This window comes from Colossoma macropomum, unplaced genomic scaffold (assembly GCF_904425465.1).
Source record: "Colossoma macropomum unplaced genomic scaffold, Colossoma_macropomum, whole genome shotgun sequence".
NCBI lineage: Eukaryota > Metazoa > Chordata > Actinopteri > Characiformes > Serrasalmidae > Colossoma > Colossoma macropomum.
Genome location: NW_023494787.1, coordinates 13,692,761 through 13,712,398, shown reverse-complemented (window position 1 = coordinate 13,712,398; position 19,638 = coordinate 13,692,761). Strand labels below are relative to the sequence as shown.

Sequence of the window (19,638 nt, the reverse complement as noted above, 5' to 3'; positions counted from 1 at the left end):
GGACGACCACCAGTATCGGAAGATATGACATTTGTGAAGCTGTGAAATCAGCTATAAAATCTACATCCTTCTGAATTTCTTGTTCGAATTTTGATAAATAAATCTTGTATTGTTCAACATGAAGCCTATTTAATTTCATTTGCCCAGGACATGTAGTTACTCAGATATTCACATCTCAAATGATGTCAATTTTTTTGGGACACCCTGTATTTATTTTGACATTATGCATCTTATTCAAATTTGTTCTGCTCCGTGTTGTCAGTTTGATTAGTAGGTTAGCTCTGTACTCTCATCACCACTGCTTTCAGTACAACCATCACTGTAGCCTCACCGGGAAATAACTGGAGGCGACTAACAAACAGGACATTTCTGTAGATGCTTGTAGCTGCATGTAAATGTTTTTTTGTTATTCGATTTTTGAACAACCAGAGACCAGACCTAAAATATCTTAATTGATGGTGAATTACTTGGATATTTAAGTACAGGCTACACGGCACGTAAAATCAATAATTTTATTACAAGAACTTCCACTTTAAAGAACACAAGCATATACTTTTGGTTTTTGATGCACCTGTACTAAAATCAGTCTGAAATTACAGACAAAATGAATCTTTGTAGAGAAAACCTGGAATAAATAGATTATTTATCTCAATTAAAAAACAATGCACAAATTAAAATGTTACTAAAAAACCTAAACATCTTTCTGAAGATCTGTGAGTACAGTGTAACCCAAAATTGTTGAGGGGAAAAAAGTTTAAAGGAATGGATAGATCACCAAAATCCTGCAAAGTGCAAAATTCAATTCTCAATCATTCTCTTACTTATACTTACACTCTGCTATATACATGCATTCAGGCACACACACATCATCAGAGATGCTCTCAGTCGTGCTTCTTGCTGTTTGAGTTCTTGGATGTGGTTTGTTCCTGAAGGCTGAAGTCAGAACAGAAGCTGTTGGTTGTTATGGGTTCTGGCGGTTCAGAACAGGTGAGAGTGGCCAGGTGACGGAAACAGCGGTAAAGCTCCATGAAGTTCGGACATCTCTCCATAAACTGGCGAAAATCATCTGACACAGAAAACACGACAGTTTGTTTTCATAAAATCCAATTTCTAATTACAATACTAGTCAGAGTCAACATCACTTGATATCCCTTAAAAACACTATTGAAATTACATCAAAGGGGAAATCCACCATTTATTTCAGAATTTCTGCATAATTCAATGGCCGAGATGTAAACAAAGTCATTCAAAGCGGTTTGATGAAAAATACATCAGTGTAGAGAAACTGACACGGATTTCCTTACAGTGGTGGTGATGGGAACCAGGGGTCATGATGTCTACATAGCCTTTTTTTTGTCATGTGTCTTTTGAGGTTTTCATATGTAGTGTTGTTAGTGAAATACTGGTAAATCTGAAAACACCTTGCCGTACCTCTCTGCCATGACTGGATTTTAAATAATGCTCAAAACTATTAAGAACAATCTCAGACATCAGGCAACGTATGCTGTTTCATGAAGTAACTTCCTGTGAGGGAGCTTATCTCTTCAGATATCTGGTTCCCATCACCACCACTGTGAACAATTCTGACTCAGTAAGTTTCTCTAGAACAGATAATTTCACATGACTCTAAATGACTTTGTTTACAACGTAATGACTTCTTGGAATTCCCCTTAAAACTAACTCTGTGAGCTGTAAAGCATGTAGTTACTGTGGTAACAAAACCTTGTATCTCTGAAACAGTAACATTTTCCCCCCCAATTTAATCATGTGCAAATCAAACCCTGCTAGCTAGGTCCTCCTCTATTACACGATGCTACCAAGCTAGGAGGGTGAAGGCTAGCACAAGCTTGCAGCGAGACACATGAAGCTCCACCTCATTGTTCTGAACTGACACTAACACATCACTGGACAGCTCAACACGCTTGGAGGAGAGTACTAACGGATAATTCTGTTACATCAGCTAACAGACATCTGTGTTGGTTAGCATCGTACTGAGTGATGGATGGAGAGGGCAGGGTCCATCCTACTCTCCCAGACAGAGAGGACAGTCATGAATGGCCATGGATGGCTGTACCATCACTGGGGATCAAACTCTCAATTTTGCAATTATAGCTGCACCACTCTACTTTAGACCATTTCTATTGGTCCATTTATCATGAAATATTCGCAAAAAACTAGCAGGCAGCTGGTGTGCTGGTACAAAAGAGTTATGAGTTTTTTTTTAATGACAGCGACGATATGCTGTGAAATTTCAAGAGACCAAACAATCACTCAAATAATTCAATGTACACATACATACCACATGTGATCTTTCCTTTGTCTTCAGTATCAACAGCTCTGAAGACATTACACACAGTGAGGTCTGCCACTCCAAGAGCTGTTTTCAGAATGACAGCCAATTCATCTTCCACTACAGCCCCGTCCTCTTCAGCCTCAAACATCTGGACAAAACAGGAACTGTGGTTTAGACACATATCTTCGTCATAACATCTGTACTACAGGACCCAAAGCTTAGAAATAACACTGTATTCATTAATATAGAACAGATGGGTCTGACTATATGTTGTAGCAGTCATGTGTGCAGTAACCAGTGCCAGTTCTACTTACAGACAAAATAGTTGGTTAGGCCCCCTACCCACCAAAGCCCCCCACTCTATGGCAAGAATAACGATGCATTTTAGTTGTTTATTGGATTATGCATTCCTGAAGAGCGCAGTGTAGCCCATCTGAAATGGCTCCCAGATTTTAAACACTGTGTCCCACTCAGTGTCCACTCTATTAGGTATTCCTACCCTGTTGGTCCAACTTCTAGATGTAAAGTCAGAGACGATAGCTCATCTGCTGCTGCTCAGTTTGTGTTGGTCATCCTCTAGTCCTTCATCAGTGGTCATAGGACGCTGCCCACAGGACGCTGTTGCTGACGACTATTCTCAGTCCAGCAGTGACACTGAGGTGTTTAAAAACTCCAGCAGCACTGCTGTGTCTGATCCACTCAGACCAGCGCAACACACACTAACACACCACCACTATGTCAGTGTTACTGCAGTGCTGAGACATGCTAGTAAACAGTTATTATATAAAATTATGTGATTTGAATAACAATTTTTTACTTAAATGATCATATCAAATGTTGGTATCATTAACAGTATCTGCTATTATTAACTGCATTTTCTGCACCCTTTTCCCCATAACCTCCTCCTTTTAATTATTTATTTATTTATTTATTTATTATTTATTATTATTATTATTATTATTATTATTATTATTATTATTATTATTATTTATCATTATTTATATTGGCTGGACATTTATTATAAATAGATTGATACTATACGTTAACATCAGATTATGTAAGTGTGTGTGTGGTTCACATCAATAAACAAATTTGTATGTGTGACCACTTGAAAGCAACCTCACCCTGAAGGCCAGCTGAATGGTGTCCAGATATCTGAAGGGTCTGCAGACCACAGATAGAGCAATGACATATTCCCTCACATCCATCTGACCATGCTGGAAAAACACAAGGTAATCAGAAGCATAAGTTCATTTTGCACAGATTGACGAAAAATGGAGATGCATTTGAATACATGTAGGCCTACATACGGTGCTGTGCAAAAGTCATTCATTTCCAGTCAAAACAGCCATTATGTACAAGTTATTTATTCAAGTTTTTCAGCATCAGGAAAAAGCAGAAAACATACATTTAACAGATCATACCCAGAAGCTGAATTAACTAACTTAAAAAATAATTTTTCAGTATTTACTGTGTCCACTCTTTGCCTTTATTATAGCTTCCATTCTTTTCAGGAGACTCACTTTCAGTTTCTCATAGAAATCTGCAGGAATATTTTTCCACACTTCCAAAGTTCAGTCTTAGAAGTTGGGTGATTTCTGCTTTTTCTTCTCATGATTCCAAGGACATTCAGTGATGTTGAGTTCTAGACTCTGGGGGGCATCAGTTCATTGTTCTGAGAACACCAGTACCTTCTTTGTTTGATTTATATTTTTTTTGTCCGTTTCCTTTTCTCAGTAAGGTCTTCTTGAACAGCTACACATCCTTTCAGACTCATAGTGCTGAGTTGGCGTCTCTGAAGTGATCTTATCTAAAGTGAAAGTTTTACGTGCTGTTTATCTGAAGGGGACTGTTTTGGTGGTCTACCAGGTCTTGCACAGTAGTTAGATTTCCCATTTATTTTACTCAGACTTTTTTCTTTCTTATGCAAGTGAATTATCTTATATCTGATCTACTCAGAAATATTTCCTGACACATAAATAACTTGTATTTTATGACTGTTTTGACTGGTAATTGCATAAATGAAGGAGCCTCTGACTTTCACACAGGATCTGTAACGCTGCTTTGTGACAATATCCAATGTAAAAAGCAATACAGAAATACTTTTGAGTTGAATTATTAACAATTATCAACTGTAATATAGTACAGTGTCCTTAGGTGACTTGACTTATGAAAATCTATTACTATTATTATTGTTATTAAAAAGTAATAACTGGAGCAGAATGACATGTTCTGATAAACCTTTTCAGCATATGAAGAACATAAGAAAGCCTACTGTACCTCCTCAAAGAGGGCAAAGATGTCCTGCAATGCTTCTGTCACAGGTAGGTTTACATATTTTGCAAAACTTTCCAGGCTTAGTTTTTGTCCACAAAGTCTTCGTGCTCTGCTGCTCTCCTCCTGAAGGATTTGTTCAGTCACTCCCACCTTCAGCCTGCAAGACAGACAAGCACACACTAACAAAATAAATATCTCCTGCTGTTGTTAAAGGGGGTACACTTTTGAGACATGATTGTGAATTTACCCCTGGTTTTATAAGGCAGACAAATAAAATGCAAGAATACAGAAGTTTGAACACCCCCGATAAAATTACCCATTTTGTTGATTGTCCAAGTAAAACTAAGTCAGCACACATTCTCTACACGGAACAAATTTCCTGCAAATTTCCAGAGAACAATTTCTACGTATTTGCTGAGTTTAACATGTCAGAAAAAATAAATCAAAGATGTGCTATAACCTTTGTACATGACACATTTTATAGTTTATAATTTATTTTTTTCTCTAATATGTTCAATTCAGCAAAATAAACAGCATGTTTGTTATGCATTTATGCTGCACTTCAAACTTTCTTGTTTGTTTCGTTGTCAGAACATGACCAATCACGGAAAAACAGATAGCTTCCCTCTGCACAGAACAAGACTGTATGCACAATAAAAGTGTGCAATAGGGCAAAATTATAACTTCATGCTACTTCAAGACATTTTCACAATCATAAACTCACTCTCCTTCCTCAGTAGAGGGCGCTGTTCTCAAAGGTGAGTGTATTTTCCACCATTCAACAAAGAACAGAACCTCAGGTGATATCAGAGAAATCAATCCACAACTTTTAATCCAAACCAAGCAAAGCCTGCACTTCATGTCCTTCTCTTTAAGAGGCAGCTGGGATACAGCAGCGTGCTCGAGGGCAGAGACGCAGCACCACACTCGGCCCTTTAATTCCCCTTTACTTAACACTCACATACCACAGAGTCACTGTGCTCACTGTTACTGCCAGTGTCCTTCAGGGGCATGACTAAGAGTGGCCCTTCCATCATCTACAGCATTTAACTGAGCTATTCGATTAGACTTTCTAGGGATCCCCATTGTGTATACACTTCTCCTACACTGTCTCCTCTTATATTTTGCTCAAACATTTCTTGCTAAATTTTCTATAAAAAGTCCAAGTTTTAAACTTTCACATCAAAGGAAAATGAGCAATTAAGCTGAATTAGGTAAAAAGCATCTTTTCACATTTAAGATTAATCTGTTTGAACAAGGTCCCTGACAAACTCATACTTAAACAATCTATGCCAGATTTATGTTCGTACAGTGCTGTGCAAAATAGGCACAATGTTTAAAACCTTTTATCTTGCCAATAAGTGTGTTTTTGCTTGTAAAACACTATACATCATTAGAGTCAATGCAAATATACATATAGTAAAATATAACAAGAACATTTTTTTTTTCAAAAAAGTAGTTGATGTGTTGTCAGCTAGTTTGAATAAAGAAGGTTGGTTCCAGATTTCTCCTGGATGCCCCCAGCCATTGCATAGATTTGTTAAATTCTATCACCAGCACACTGGATTTACATTTATGAAGTACTGATTAGCCAAACCAGGTATTGGATATTAACTACAATTAATACTGGGCTGCCACAAGGAGGTTTGGAAATGGTTAAACCAAGACAGTAACATGTACAATTATTACTTATTGTATTAATATTGTTTGTATAGTATATTTCTGAGCAAACCCTTACTGACCAGATTGATAGCTTTTAAAATCCAATTTTCTCAGGTCTCCAAAATGTTTGCACAGTACTGCAATAAATGTAATCATATGAATTGGATGCAGTTATTTTTGTGTCTACAATCTTGTTTTATGGAAAGAAAAATAATACTTCACATTTTTGCCACAAATATAACTGTATTCATGATGTATCAACTATGTAATTATATAACTGCACACAAGTCACATGTATATCAAAAAACTTCACAGGGTGAAAGCATTCACTCACTCACCCACTGAGAATCACGCTAGTGTCCACAACAGAACACCAATTCATTTTGGACAGAGTACCCGGAAAGACTGTGGTTCTCACTCATAAGTGCTGTAAATGATCTGAACAATTATCTGACAGGATCAATCCATGAGCTGTTTATGTGTGTCTTGCTTTAGTTTATCTGATTTAGATTTGAAGATCTGACTTTCCATTACTCAACACTCACTTCAGCAGTTACTGCAGTACTCACTGCAGTGAGAGGTCACTCATGGTACTCACCCGAGTCTACGCACCAGCCTGGAGAATTCCAGCAGGCAGGTGTGGCTGGGCAGACACAGAGGGCCTTTGGCCATTGCAAGCTGGCAATCCTCAAATGAGTAGTCGATGATAGGCAGCTGCAGAGCTCTAAAGATTAAACAGATGAACAAAAACCCAAAGATGAAGCTTTGAAAAACATAATCTACAAAATGCAGAGCTGCTTAAGCTACAGCCGTTTCAGTTGCTTGACTTAAAGAAATAAATCATTGATCAAAAATTACCTTCTTAATGAACTGGCAGTGATTACTGTTCAGTTATGTTTTTAAATCCTGATCACTCAATTTGTCATCAGAATAATCTGTAGATCACTATGATTGATATAATCAATACTAACAGCGCTGGCTCAAGGATTGTGCAAGCAGAGGTTAATGAACATATATTATGAATCAAAATTGAGTAAGCAGATCTGCGACTGCAGTGGCCATCCAGAAACACAACCAAAGAAAAATGTAATATCCTGCCTCATGTTGGGTCCAGAGGCTTTTATATCACTAAACAGAAGGCTTGGAATGAACACTCACTTGGCCATGATACGCCTCACATTGCTGGCAAACAGAGCCGGGTCCCTCTTCTCCACTTCTGAAGGAGTGTATGTTGGAAGATACTGAGCAAATAAAAGAATCAGAATCAGTTTTCATTCTTAAAACGGTGTCAAAAAGAGTTATTTAAACCAATACCACAGAGGAACCACTTTTGGTTCCCTAAAGAATCATTCAATGAATGTCAATAAATAAAAATGAGGTGCAAGTGAAAAGAACCTTTTAAAAAGTTTAAAAGCTCAACATAATGTAAATGTTCTATATATAGGTGGATGGCATTTCCTAGAACCCTACATCCAAGCCAAGAACCACTTGGGAACCTTCATTTTTGTAAAAGTGCAGAACAGAGATTATAAACTTAGAGTTAAGAAATTACATCACACAAGATATTGTCACCACTTCTCACCTCTATTTCTATAGAATTATGTAGCTGACACAATGTAAGCCATAGAATCTTAAACCTGAAAGAGAGACATCAACAATTAATTCATTCATTTTACTATAATCCTCAGAGAAGATGAAGATGATAAAGAAGATGAAGAAGATGGTGAAGGAGACTAAGAAGATGGTGGTGAAGAAGACGATGGTAGTAAAGAAGAAGAAGGAGGTGAAGAAGAAGAAGAAGAAGAAGAAGATAGTGAAGAAGATAGTGATGAAGGTGACGAAGAAGAAGAAGAAGAAGGAGTAAAGAAGAGGAAGAAGATGGTGAGGGAGACTAAGAAGATGGTGAAGAAGATGGAGGTGAAGAAGACGATGGTAGTAAAGAAGAAGAAGAAGAGGAAGAAGAAGAAGAAGAAGGTGAAGAAGAAGAAGAAGAAGAAGAAGAAGATAGTGAAGAAGATAGTGATGAAGGTGACGAAGAAGAAGAAGAAGGAGTGAAGAAGAGGAAGAAGGAGTGAAGAAGAGGAAGATGGTGAAGAAGATAGTGACAAAGGTGAAGAAGAAGAAGAAGAAGAAAAAGAAGAGGAAGATAGTGGTGAAGAAGAAGGAGAAGATGATAAAGAAGATGGTAGTAAAGGTGAAGAAGAAGAAGAAGAAGAAGAAAAAGAAGAGGAAGATAGTGGTGAAGAAGAAGAAGATGGTAAAGAAGATGGTAGTAAAGGTGAAGAAGAAGAAGAAAAAGAAGATGAAGAAGAACAAAAAGAACAAAAAGAAGAAGGTGAAGAAGAAGAAGAAGAAGATAGTGAAGAAGATAGTGATGAAGGTGACGAAGAAGAAGAAGAAGAAGAAGAAGAAGAAGAAGGAGTGAAGAAGAGGAAGAAGGAGTGAAGAAGAGGAAGATGGTGAAGAAGATAGTGACAAAGGTGAAGAAAAAGAAGAAGAAGAAAAAGAAGAGGAAGATAGTGGTGAAGAAGAAGGAGAAGATGGTAAAGAAGATGGTAGTAAAGGTGAAGAAGAAGAAGAAGAAGAAGAAGAAGAAAAAGAGGAAGATAGTGGTGAAGAAGAAGAAGATGGTAAAGAAGATGGTAGTAAAGGTGAAGAAGAACAAGAAAAAGAAGAAGAAGAACAAAAAGAACGAAAAGAAGAAGAAGAAGAAGGTGAAGAAGAAGAAGACCACATATGTGTAATCATTTTACAGCAGTGTAAAACTGTAGCTGAGCTGTAACAAAGCGCCCATATTCTTCAGCAGTAATTACGTCTGTATTCTGCACTCCTCTCTGTTCGGCTATTATACATGTTTTATCAGTGAAAACACAGAGCTTTAAGTTGTGATTATCTACCTGAGCCGTTTTACTTTGTGTTTGAAGACATTCTCAGCCTGTACGAGTGCTACAATAACAACAGCATGAACAAAGCCAGGCAAAATATAGCCTCAATCTCAAACGGCTTCCTACTCCCTATATAGCGGCTTCTATGCACAGTGCATTATATGTCAAAATAAAAGCCATTTATATTCAGTCAAATCTGCACAGCATCCTATTTAACGGTGTGTTTTTGTGTAGAATCCCTGATTTCATGACCTATGCACTATACAAAAAGTAAGGAGCCATCTGAGATTCAGCCACAGACATGCGCTCATACTTAATTAATTGGGTAGCAAGATTGAGCAGGTTTTTTCCACATCCCTCTTGACTTCTTGTGCTCTGAACTGAATGTTTTTACCCACAGAAAGAAACTTAATACTAAATAGTCTTAAACTAGCAAAAAAATGATTATATATATAATTGCATATAGTGATTTTAACATTAAATCTCTAATCAAGCTAATCTGCTAATACAGCAAATCGCAAAACAGGCATGAAGGTTACAGATCGGGCAGTGTTGTAAAACGTAATGCAGTGGACACATGCCCAACAGTGATGTGCATGCATGGTGCAAATTGGGCAGAGGACGCACACTGTGTAGTGACAGCTACTACAAGAGAAGACACGAGAAGAAAACAGAAGAGAGGACTCACGCTCCAGGTCCCTGCCATGTCCAGGAGATTGTGTCCTGCCAACGAGAGACAAAGTGTGTGAGCTTAGAGCTTTAAACACACAGAAGGACATCAAACAGGTGTAGTGCAGAAAAACAAACACTCCATTATAGGACTACAGCATTAACAGAGCTCTAAGGACCAAAGCCACAACTTTGCATCTAATATTCTACTAGCCTCCCGGTATCAGTTCCATGTAGAGGTGGGCAATATGACTACAATATGCTTTTCTACGCATCAACATTACTTAAACAACACTTAAAAACTGCCTTTTTCATTATAAAGACATCAAAATTTGTCCCTGTTTAATCAATTTTAGTGCAGTGCAGTATGTGAAATGTGAAAACTCACTGTACTCCTAGTTTTTCATAGCAGTTTTTAAATGTGGCAGTGCGGGTGCATTGAGTCTGTTCTAACTTACATCATGAAGCATATCACGTATCTTGAAAATGTCATGATATTGCATTTTTTTTTCATATGTCATGATATCGCCCAGCTCTAGTCTCATATTATTAAACTCCTGCATATATCACTGTGTGCCAGCTATGAGATATAACTTTATAACGGTCAAGATTTCCAAGGAACATCTAAATGCAACCTGAGTAGTTTTATTTCATTATTAATTAGAGGAGACAGTAGAGAGAAACAGACAGACAGGGAGAGAGAAGGGGAGAGACAAAAAGTGAAAGACTGAATTTTAAACTTAACTTGCTTTGTTTACTGTTTATTTATTTAACCCATCAAGGACAATAAAATAAAAAAATAAAGGTAACACAAAGGACATGCACCAGTGTTAGCCAAGCTGTATTACACCTACTACACTTCTTATTAATATACTGGTAAAATAAATAAACTTTTAGTGCTCCTACGAACCAAACTCAACAAATATTTAGCGCTTTAAGGATGAATTTCAAAAGGAGAGATGAGTTTAACATCATTTAGGTGCTTCTAGTCAGCCCTTGTGGTGTTGAAAAGGGGGGGGGTCTCTGAAAGGCTTTCTTTTCTTACCATTTCATTAGGATAGCGCAGGACTACCGGCTGGACTGGAACGCCTGGAATAAATGCACCTAAAATAGAAGGAGGAGCCAAAATATGATGACTGTCCAAATAAAAAAAATGTACATTACTACCCCTTATCCTTTAAAATGCATTAGTACAATTAGCACAATACTGCCTGCTTATAGCATGTTTTTTAGAAATGCAAAATAATATCATCATCATGTCCGTATTGGCAGATCATTTCTTAAAACAAATAATCAGAATCAGGGCAGGTGATTCGATTTGACCAATATTTCAAACCAATATTTGATTATGTATTTATTGTACTCCAGAAGAGTAGAATGTAGAATGTGAGCAAATGCGGTAACATATAGATTGTACTGCATTTATAACCCTGCAGAAATACATGTACGATTTCTCTGTAATTCTAATACAGCCCCAATTTCTACATTTTAGAAATGTGTATATGAGGAACAGGGCTGGGAGAGTTGCTTTAACAATGTATTCCATTACAGATTACTGAACACCTGTTAAAAAAACATAACTGTAGCATAATCCAAAGGATTACTATATTAAAGGAAGATAATCTGATCACGTTCTGTTACTTTTGGATTGATTGTCTTTTCAAAGTCACATAGTTAAATAAAGATAAGAGAAACAGCATTTTTCAACAAGAACTGAACCTAAACACACACAAAGTGAAAGATTGTAGGAATATTAATTGTCTTTGCTTTGTATTTAACAACTACACGAATGCAAGCCATGTTAAAAACTAAACTGCTGTCCTGGGATTTTGTTAAAAATCTTTTGCTTGTCAAAGTCAAAAGATCAAACTATAATTGTGCATAGGGGTCATTCTGAAAACTCTGAGTGGCCAGCATTTGTGATTTATCTGCTAAAAGGCTTAGACTGGTTTATAAGGCTTTATATTAAAGTGTTGTGCTTGGATTTCGATGTTTGAAATTTGCAGACAGTCCCTTAGCTCTTATGTCAGCCCTACGAGTGTAAAGGTTTTACATCATGACAACTTGCACATATTAAGATTTTGCACCCTTCATCCAAAAACTGTTGTAGAAAGAAATTATTAATGCGAAAATGAGACCAACTTTGCCGCTCATAAGATTTTGCTTTCTTTTCAGGTTTTTGAACTATCATTAACTAACTCACTTCAGAATTAAAATCTGGCAAGTTACTGTTAGCAAAAGCTTGATTTACAGCCACTCAATTTAAATTTAGTGTAGCAACAGATAAGAATAAAAGTTTACTTCAAGATCAGTTTGCAGCTGTAGAAGCAGGGTGAATGATTCAAACGCTTTCAGAAAAATGTTACAGATCTTAGCTCTGCAAGTAAAACATAAAATACTTACTAAAATGTCTATAGATTGGCTGAATAAAATACTTATGAGGGGATTATTTTTCAGAATTCTCTGAAAACAAAGATCAGAACTGTCCAGGCTATGATTTTCGTGATTTTTGTGGATGCAAAATCTAGACAACAAAGAGTGAGACAGCAAAATATCCATGTCTTCGAACTTCAGTGTTGGTGAGGACTCTTGAGAGAACCTTGGACGGCAAAGAAAACAAATGAACAGATCCTCGATCAAATCCAACAATAACACAATAATGTTATAGCTTCCTGAAAATGTAATAATTTAATAACCAATTATGTCTATGATGTCTTAAGAGATAATGTAATACTATTTTTTTACTGATATTGTAATACATTATTACATTATTGGGAATTTAAAACATTTTCAGGTTGACCATATGTAATGCCTTATTACATAACTGAGAAGAACAGAAGGTACCACTGTTAGCCGGTTTTGTTCCAGTACAATCAGACGGCTTTACTGTTTTCCTCCTTTCATGAATATCATTTATTTTGTCTGATTTTCCTAAGACAAAATGATCAACTGACGAATACATTTCCAATTACGGAAGAAGGCACTACATATAGTCAACCTGAAAAAAATTCCCAGTAGGGTAATAAGGTATTACATTATTGGTATTACTGCTTTCTCAGTTAAAACTCTGCATTATGTAATTGGGTAAGTTAGTACTTTATTAGGTTTTATAACATTTTTGACCAAATTAAGTGCAAATTTATATTATATTTTTGAGGTTATGACATTATTACAATGTTGGGTTCTACACACTTGTAAGAGTTAACTAATCCCTGCTATTGATAAAGTTGGACTGAGAAGAGGAACAAAAGCAATGGGCCTCAATCACCAACTGTTCTTAAGAAGAAATTTCTTCTTAAAACCCACTTTCTGACATTCATATTTTCTTATTTGGGATTTGTTCTTAGGTAAAAACAGAATCTATATGCTACAGCCATCCGTAGCCGGGAGTCCGAGAGAGCACAAGTGGCCTCGCTCTCTCTGGGTGGGTAGGATGGCTGCCCTTCTCCCCCCATCACTCAGCGCGATGCTAGTCAGCGCAGGCGTCTGTTAGCTGACGTAACAGATCTGGCGGTTGGCGTTTTCCTCCGAGCGCGTTCGGCTGTCCAGTGACGTTGCGTGAGCGGCAGCTCGAAAAGAAGCGGTGGTTGGCTTCACAGGTCTCGGAGGAAGCCTGTGTTAGCCTTCACTCTCCTAGCGTTGATAGCGTCGTGTAATTGGGGGAGTCCTAACTAGCGGGTGGAATTGGAGACGACTAAATTGGGGAGAAAATTGGGTAAAAATTAAAAAAAACAAAAAAACAAAAAAACAAAAACAGAATCTATGCACAGTCAAGAGTAAAAATTCTGTGGTTTAAAAACAATTCATGAATCTAATGTAGACCTTTCCTTAGGACCTTTTTCAAAAAGAATTAGAAAGATATTGGTGAATGAGGCCCAATGTTCTTCTAACCAGCTCACAACTAAAACCAAATCATTTTTACTGTTTGTACAACAACTTAGAGAGTTATCGTAAATCAGCACCGGCCTTTTATGCTAGTGTTCGTGTCCTTAGTTTACCTGAGGCTGATTATGGGAGTGTCACAGAAACAATGCCCGGCCCCATCTGCCCCATTTCACAGTAACATGACTCTGCACATGTGTGCAGGCGCTTCTTGAGTGCATGCATGTGAACTAACTGGAAGGGCATTTTTGCATGGCTTATCAAAATGTTTCAGTTTGGACAATGAAGTACACACATAATAAAACAAGACTAATAAACAACAAGTATAAAAAGAAAAAAGAAAGAAAACGAAAAACAAAGAAAAAACTGAGTAAACAAAAGCAAAGAATAAAGTGCAAAAGAACAATGCTGTTGAAAGGTTACTGTTGTGCGTATGTGTGTGTGTGTGTGTGTGTGTGTGTGTGTGTGTGTGTGTGTGTGTGTGTGTCTGTGGAGAAAAAAAAAAAATCATACAGTTAGGGCCAGAATTACTGTTAGAAAACGTAATTCCTTACTACTACCACACTACATTTGCAATAAAAATCACTATATGGTAAAACAGAAGATTTAAATGTAAAAACTATTATTTGTGCAAATAGAATTTTCAGTAAAAGTATAAATTAGGACATTAGTGTGGATGTAGGAGGTTTAAAGCAAAGTCAGAGTGTTCTCTATCGTATGCAGCTCTCTGGAACAGGCTTTGTTGTGAAAATGTGTCTGGCCGTAGATCTCCACCGCTGCTGTGTACTGGCACAGTGAAACCACCAGAACTAAAGGATGCAGAAAACAAAGTCCGACAGGCAGACGGGGGAAAACAAACGAGTGATATGAGAAGAGAAAAGGGGGGATTAGGAGCATGAAGCAAGCACAATAAGCGATGGGTGGGAGTGGATCAGCACAAAATAGCACGACTGGACAGTGCACACAGGAAGAGGAAGCCAGACGCTGATAGATAGATAGATAGAGAGAGAGAGAGAGAGAGAGAGAGAGAGAGAGAGAGAGAGAGAGAGAGAGAGAGTGTCTCTTTTATTTTGAACTGCACTGATTGCTAAATGTTCACCTTGTACAAGAAACAAATACAAATACTCACGCTAAAAACAAAAACAAACAAACGAAACAAACAAAAAAAAGGTTTTCCGCTAGTGTCACTCTAAGTGTGGTTCTGATTTTGCTCTCACTCTGAACAGGACGGCCCACAGAAGCTGGCCTTCATCATCCGAACAAACAGAACAGAGGAAGAGGAAGAGGAGGAGGAGAGAGAGAGAGAGAGAGAGAGAGAGAGAGAGAGAAAGACACTTGGGCACACACTTTCTTATACAGTACTATGAAAAACGTTTTAGATCAGATGAGAAAATTATATCTAAAGCTATTTCTCAGTGTTCACTGTTAGAATAAATACAAATAAACAAAAAATAAACTCACCATAAATACATACAAGAATATGTAACAATTTTTTTGTCTCCCAAAAAGTTAAATTCAGCAAAAATGAATGAATAGAATAGAATAGAATAGAATAGAATAGAATAGAATAGAACACATACCAGGCTTAAATGCAATGAGGCAGGATCGGTTGGTGCATGTTCCCTCTGGAAATATCATTATCTAAAAAAACAACTCAGTGGTGAGAATATGTTTATGGCAGGAAATGATGCAACATAATAAACATTTATCTTGTTTACAATGTACACTGGCCACTTTATTGGAAACCCCTCTTTTATAGCTCCACCTTGCAGGTGTACAGTTAAGGACTGTAGTTCCCCTGCTGATGCAGTTTGTGTTAGACCATCCTCTAGTCTTCATCAGTGGTCAGTGTCTAACCAGTTGCTCTTATCTGAATGCTGTTGGGTGTGGTTCCCCTCTCAACCTAGCAGTGAGGCCGATGTGTATCCAGCATCAATGCTGTGTCTGATATGCTCATAGCAGAACCACACACTACCATGTCAGTGTCACTTCTGTGCTGAGAATGATCCACCACCCAAATGATATCTGGAAAACAGGGGTCCTGTGGTCAGAAACTGACCAATGATAAAGCAGGGTAGAGGGGGCTGATAAACTGTACATCAAGAGATGAGCTGCAGTTTTTTATTGTACAACTACACAGTGGACCTGTGAGGCAGGTGGAGCTCAAAAGTGGCCAGTGAGAGGGAGAACAAGGCAGGGGTTTCTAATAAAGTGAACAGTGGGTAGAAGGACAAAGAAGGGGTTTCTAATAAAGTGGGAGGTGGGTAGAAGTACAAAGTAGAGGTTTCTAATAAAGTGGCCAGTTAATGGAAGAACAAAAAAGGGTTTTTTTTAACAAAGTGGCCAGAGTAGATGTACAAGGTAGAGGTTTCTAATAAAGTGGCCAGTTAATGGAAGAACAATGAAGGAGTTTCTAATAAAGTGGCCAGTGGGTAGAAATATAAGGTAGGGGTTTCTAATAAAGTGGTCAGTGGGTAGAAGTACAAAGTAGAGGTTTTAATAAAGTGGTCAATTAATGGAAGAACAAAGAAGGGGTTTCTAATAAAGTGGCCAGTGAGTGAAAGAACAAATAAGAGGTTTCTAATAAAGTGACCAGTGAGTGGAGAAACAAAGTAGAGGTTTCTAATAAAGTGGCCAGTGAGTGAAAGAACAAATAAGAGGTTTCTAATAAAGTGACCAATGGGTAGAAGTGCAAGGTAGGGGTTTCTAATAAAGTGGCCAGTGAGTGGAGAAACAAAGAAGGGGTTTCTAATAAAGTGGCCAATGGGTAGAAGTGCAAGGTAGGGGTTTCTAATAAAGTGGCCAGTGAGTGGAGAAACAAAGAAGGGGCTTCTAATAAAGTGGCCAATGGGTAGAAGTACAAGGTAAGGGGTAAAGTGTAGTAAGTGTTCAAAGTAATTTTGCACCCTTTCTTTTGGTCTATTTATCATTACATGTTAATAAAATATAAACAGCAGCTGTAAATTATGTTTTAAAAGGTTACAAGTTTTCATATCACAGTGAAAACATGATATTTCTACAAATTTTATTTTTTTATTTTGTTTAGTTTCTGGCTTGTCAAAACCTGCCTGCTTGTTTTCTAAAGCACACCATGTGTATGAGTTACCTGAGGCCACTCTCCTGCAGAGAAAGCTCTGCGTTTGATCTCCTCAACAGTCTTCCTACGAGAGTCCTGATCTGAGCGGGACACAAACACCGGCCGGATAAACTTTATCAGCGCTGTAAGACAGAGGGAAAAGAGACAGCAGCAGAAAGAGGGAAAGTGGAAAAAGAAAGAAAATGAAACAGTTTGACTGCAATATCCACAGAAACACTCCACATAGTCAGAGATGAGCCCAATGCAAGCAAACTTCAGTCTAAAACCACAGCACAGTAAAACTCTACATCTGTACAGAGACTACAGTTTAAAATGACATTATTCAAGACTAGTTCCCCAGCGAAACAAGCAGAGATTCAGATACTTTGTCAAAATGAGGAAAACCAGCTTTTCAAAATGTTTTAATACGAATGAGCATGCTCTCATTGTTAATTTGCAATAACATAAGGCAGAATCATATTTAGCTTGAGTCCTTTTGCAAACTCTGAAGAAACACCTGCTAAAAGCCCCACCTTGAGGAATAACAGCAAACCCCACACAATTTATCCCCTTGTTTTGATGTCAGTGCTCATCAGATCTCAAACCTTTCAGGTGTTTAAACCACCTCCGGGCCAACAAAGTTTCAATATGTGGTTATAACAAAACTTTGGAAAAGAAAAATGTGGCAGTAAGCAGATATTTTACATACCTAATTCCAAAAAAAATTGGGACAGTGGGTAAAATGCAAATGAAAACAGAAAGCAGTGATTTATGAATCTATTTAACCTGTATTAGAATGAAAACAGTACAAATACAAGATATGTAATGTCAACGTCATTGTTTTTTTATAAATATATACGCTCATTCTGAAATTGAAGCTTGAAACACGTTGGGATGGGAATTTAAGACAGGGTACATGGCATCATTGACTCATTTTAAATCAAAATCTGTCTGCCTCTGCCAGGAAACTAAAAATGGATCATCATTGGATCTTCCAGCAAGAGAATGATCCAAAACTATGCCCAGATCCACAAAAATGGTTTAGTGAACACAAAATCAAGCTTCTGTAAAGGCCATCTCAGTCCACTGATTTAAACTTCATAGGAAACCTGTGGGGTGATCTAAAGAGGACCAAGGACCCTGGATGATCTTAAGAGATTCTGTTAAAGAATAATTGCCGCAAATTCTCTGCTCTGTATTCTCTAACCTTACAAAATGTTACAGGAGATGACTAAGTGCTGTTTTATTGGCAAAGGGAGGCTGTACAATGTATTAAATGCAGGGGTGCCAATAATTGTGGCACACATGGTTAAAAAAAAAATATTGGTGAGGATTTTTTTCAGAATAAACTTACTTAAGTTAAAAGATTTCTTTTATTTTTTCAGAGTGAGACTAAGCTAATTCACCGAAAGATACATTTCTTTTTACCCTTCTATTCATCTTTACCAGAGGTGCCAGTAATTGTGGAGGGGATTGTATATAGGCTTTGAGACACCCTGTCCTGTATGTCATGTTGTCGCATGCCCCACCTGTTCCTGAAGCGTCCCACAAGAGGCTGTCACAGGACAAGAGATTGGCAAAAGAACAACATCTTAATCACTCACCTACAACTAACAGAGCTAATTCCCTTCTGAGTACCATACATGCACTGATACACATTTACTCACATGATTAATCTGTAGACAATAAAAGCAATGGTACATCTGAACAGGTGTTCTACAACTGAATCTCAAATGGCTCCTTGCACAGTACCCTAACTAGGTCATGGAAGAATAGCTTCCCCACCCAAACAGCATATCGTCTAGACGACGTACATGTCTAACAAAAAGCCAACTGGGATACTACAGCTATGTGTGCACAGATCCCCTGCTGGACATTAATAGGGTATCCACAGGGACCTTCAGAGAAGGCCTAGTGACAATTACGCTTTGATTACTCTATACTTCTGCACATTGGTGCTCTATTCATATGTACTCTATATATACAGTTGCCAGTATATTAGGTACACCTACCTTGTTCTTACACTCATCTGCCACACAAGTGAACGTTGTATGTTTAGAAGTACTGACTGTAGCTGCACAATTTATCAGCCCAATCTACCCCATCCAACCATTAAAAGGGCCCAATATTGGACGCCCACTGACCAGATATTTTCTAGCTGGTGGACCATCAGTTTTGGTTTGTTTTTATATACCTCAAAATGATTTATTCTGATTCTTAAGCCTCATGATGGCCTGCTTTCCAGGCTTGATACTTCAGATGCAAATATCACATCTAGAATCTGCTACTTCATTCAATTACTCATGATATCCTGAAACAGACGAGCTATGTGTAAAAAATATGAATCGTATATTGTTCACCCAATGAAGGTGTAAGAAACACACTTTAAAAGTTGTAATTCTGGGCGCTCCCGAGTGGCGCAACCGTCTAAGCGTTGGCCCTGTCATCAGGAGATCGCGAGTTCGATCCCTGGTGATGCTACAGCCATCCGTAGCCGGGAGTCCGAGAGAGCACAATTGGCCTCGCTCTCTCTGGGTGGGTAGGATGGCCCCTCCTTCTCCCCCCATCAGTCAGCGCGATGCTAGTCAGCGCAGGCGTCTGTTAGCTGACGTAACAGATCTGGCGGTTGGCGCTTTCCTCCGAGCGCGTTCGGCTGTCCAGTGACGTTGCGTGAGCAGCAGCTCGAAAAGAAGCGGTGGTTGGGAGGAAGCCTGTGTTAGCCTTCACCCTCCTAGTGTTGATAGCATCGTGTGATTGGGGGAGTCCTAACTAGCGGGTGGAATTGGAGACGACTAAATTGGGGAGAAAATTCAGTGTCCAGAGTACAGAACCAAAACCACTAATTGTAACTGTGACATTCAAGAATATCTGTAAATTAACAAACCATGCCTTCC

The 19,638-nt window shown here is 38.1% G+C and overlaps 1 protein-coding gene across 1 annotated transcript in view; it reads right to left on the bottom strand.

Annotated features, from left to right (window-relative positions):
* Positions 1-520: 520 nt before the first annotated feature.
* Positions 521-19,638, bottom strand: part of lpcat1 (lysophosphatidylcholine acyltransferase 1) — a 32,627-nt gene continuing 13,509 nt past the window's right edge. The window contains exons 4-14 of the mRNA XM_036565644.1: positions 16,775-16,887; positions 15,249-15,309; positions 10,832-10,890; positions 9,806-9,840; positions 7,815-7,869; positions 7,391-7,473; positions 6,831-6,956; positions 4,574-4,727; positions 3,418-3,510; positions 2,300-2,441; positions 521-1,066 (exon numbers count right to left, since the gene is read on the bottom strand). Coding sequence (XP_036421537.1) covers positions 882-1,066; positions 2,300-2,441; positions 3,418-3,510; positions 4,574-4,727; positions 6,831-6,956; positions 7,391-7,473; positions 7,815-7,869; positions 9,806-9,840; positions 10,832-10,890; positions 15,249-15,309; positions 16,775-16,887 — 1,106 coding nt within the window. The 3' untranslated portion in view covers positions 521-881. The remainder of the gene's footprint in view (positions 1,067-2,299; positions 2,442-3,417; positions 3,511-4,573; positions 4,728-6,830; positions 6,957-7,390; positions 7,474-7,814; positions 7,870-9,805; positions 9,841-10,831; positions 10,891-15,248; positions 15,310-16,774; positions 16,888-19,638) is intronic.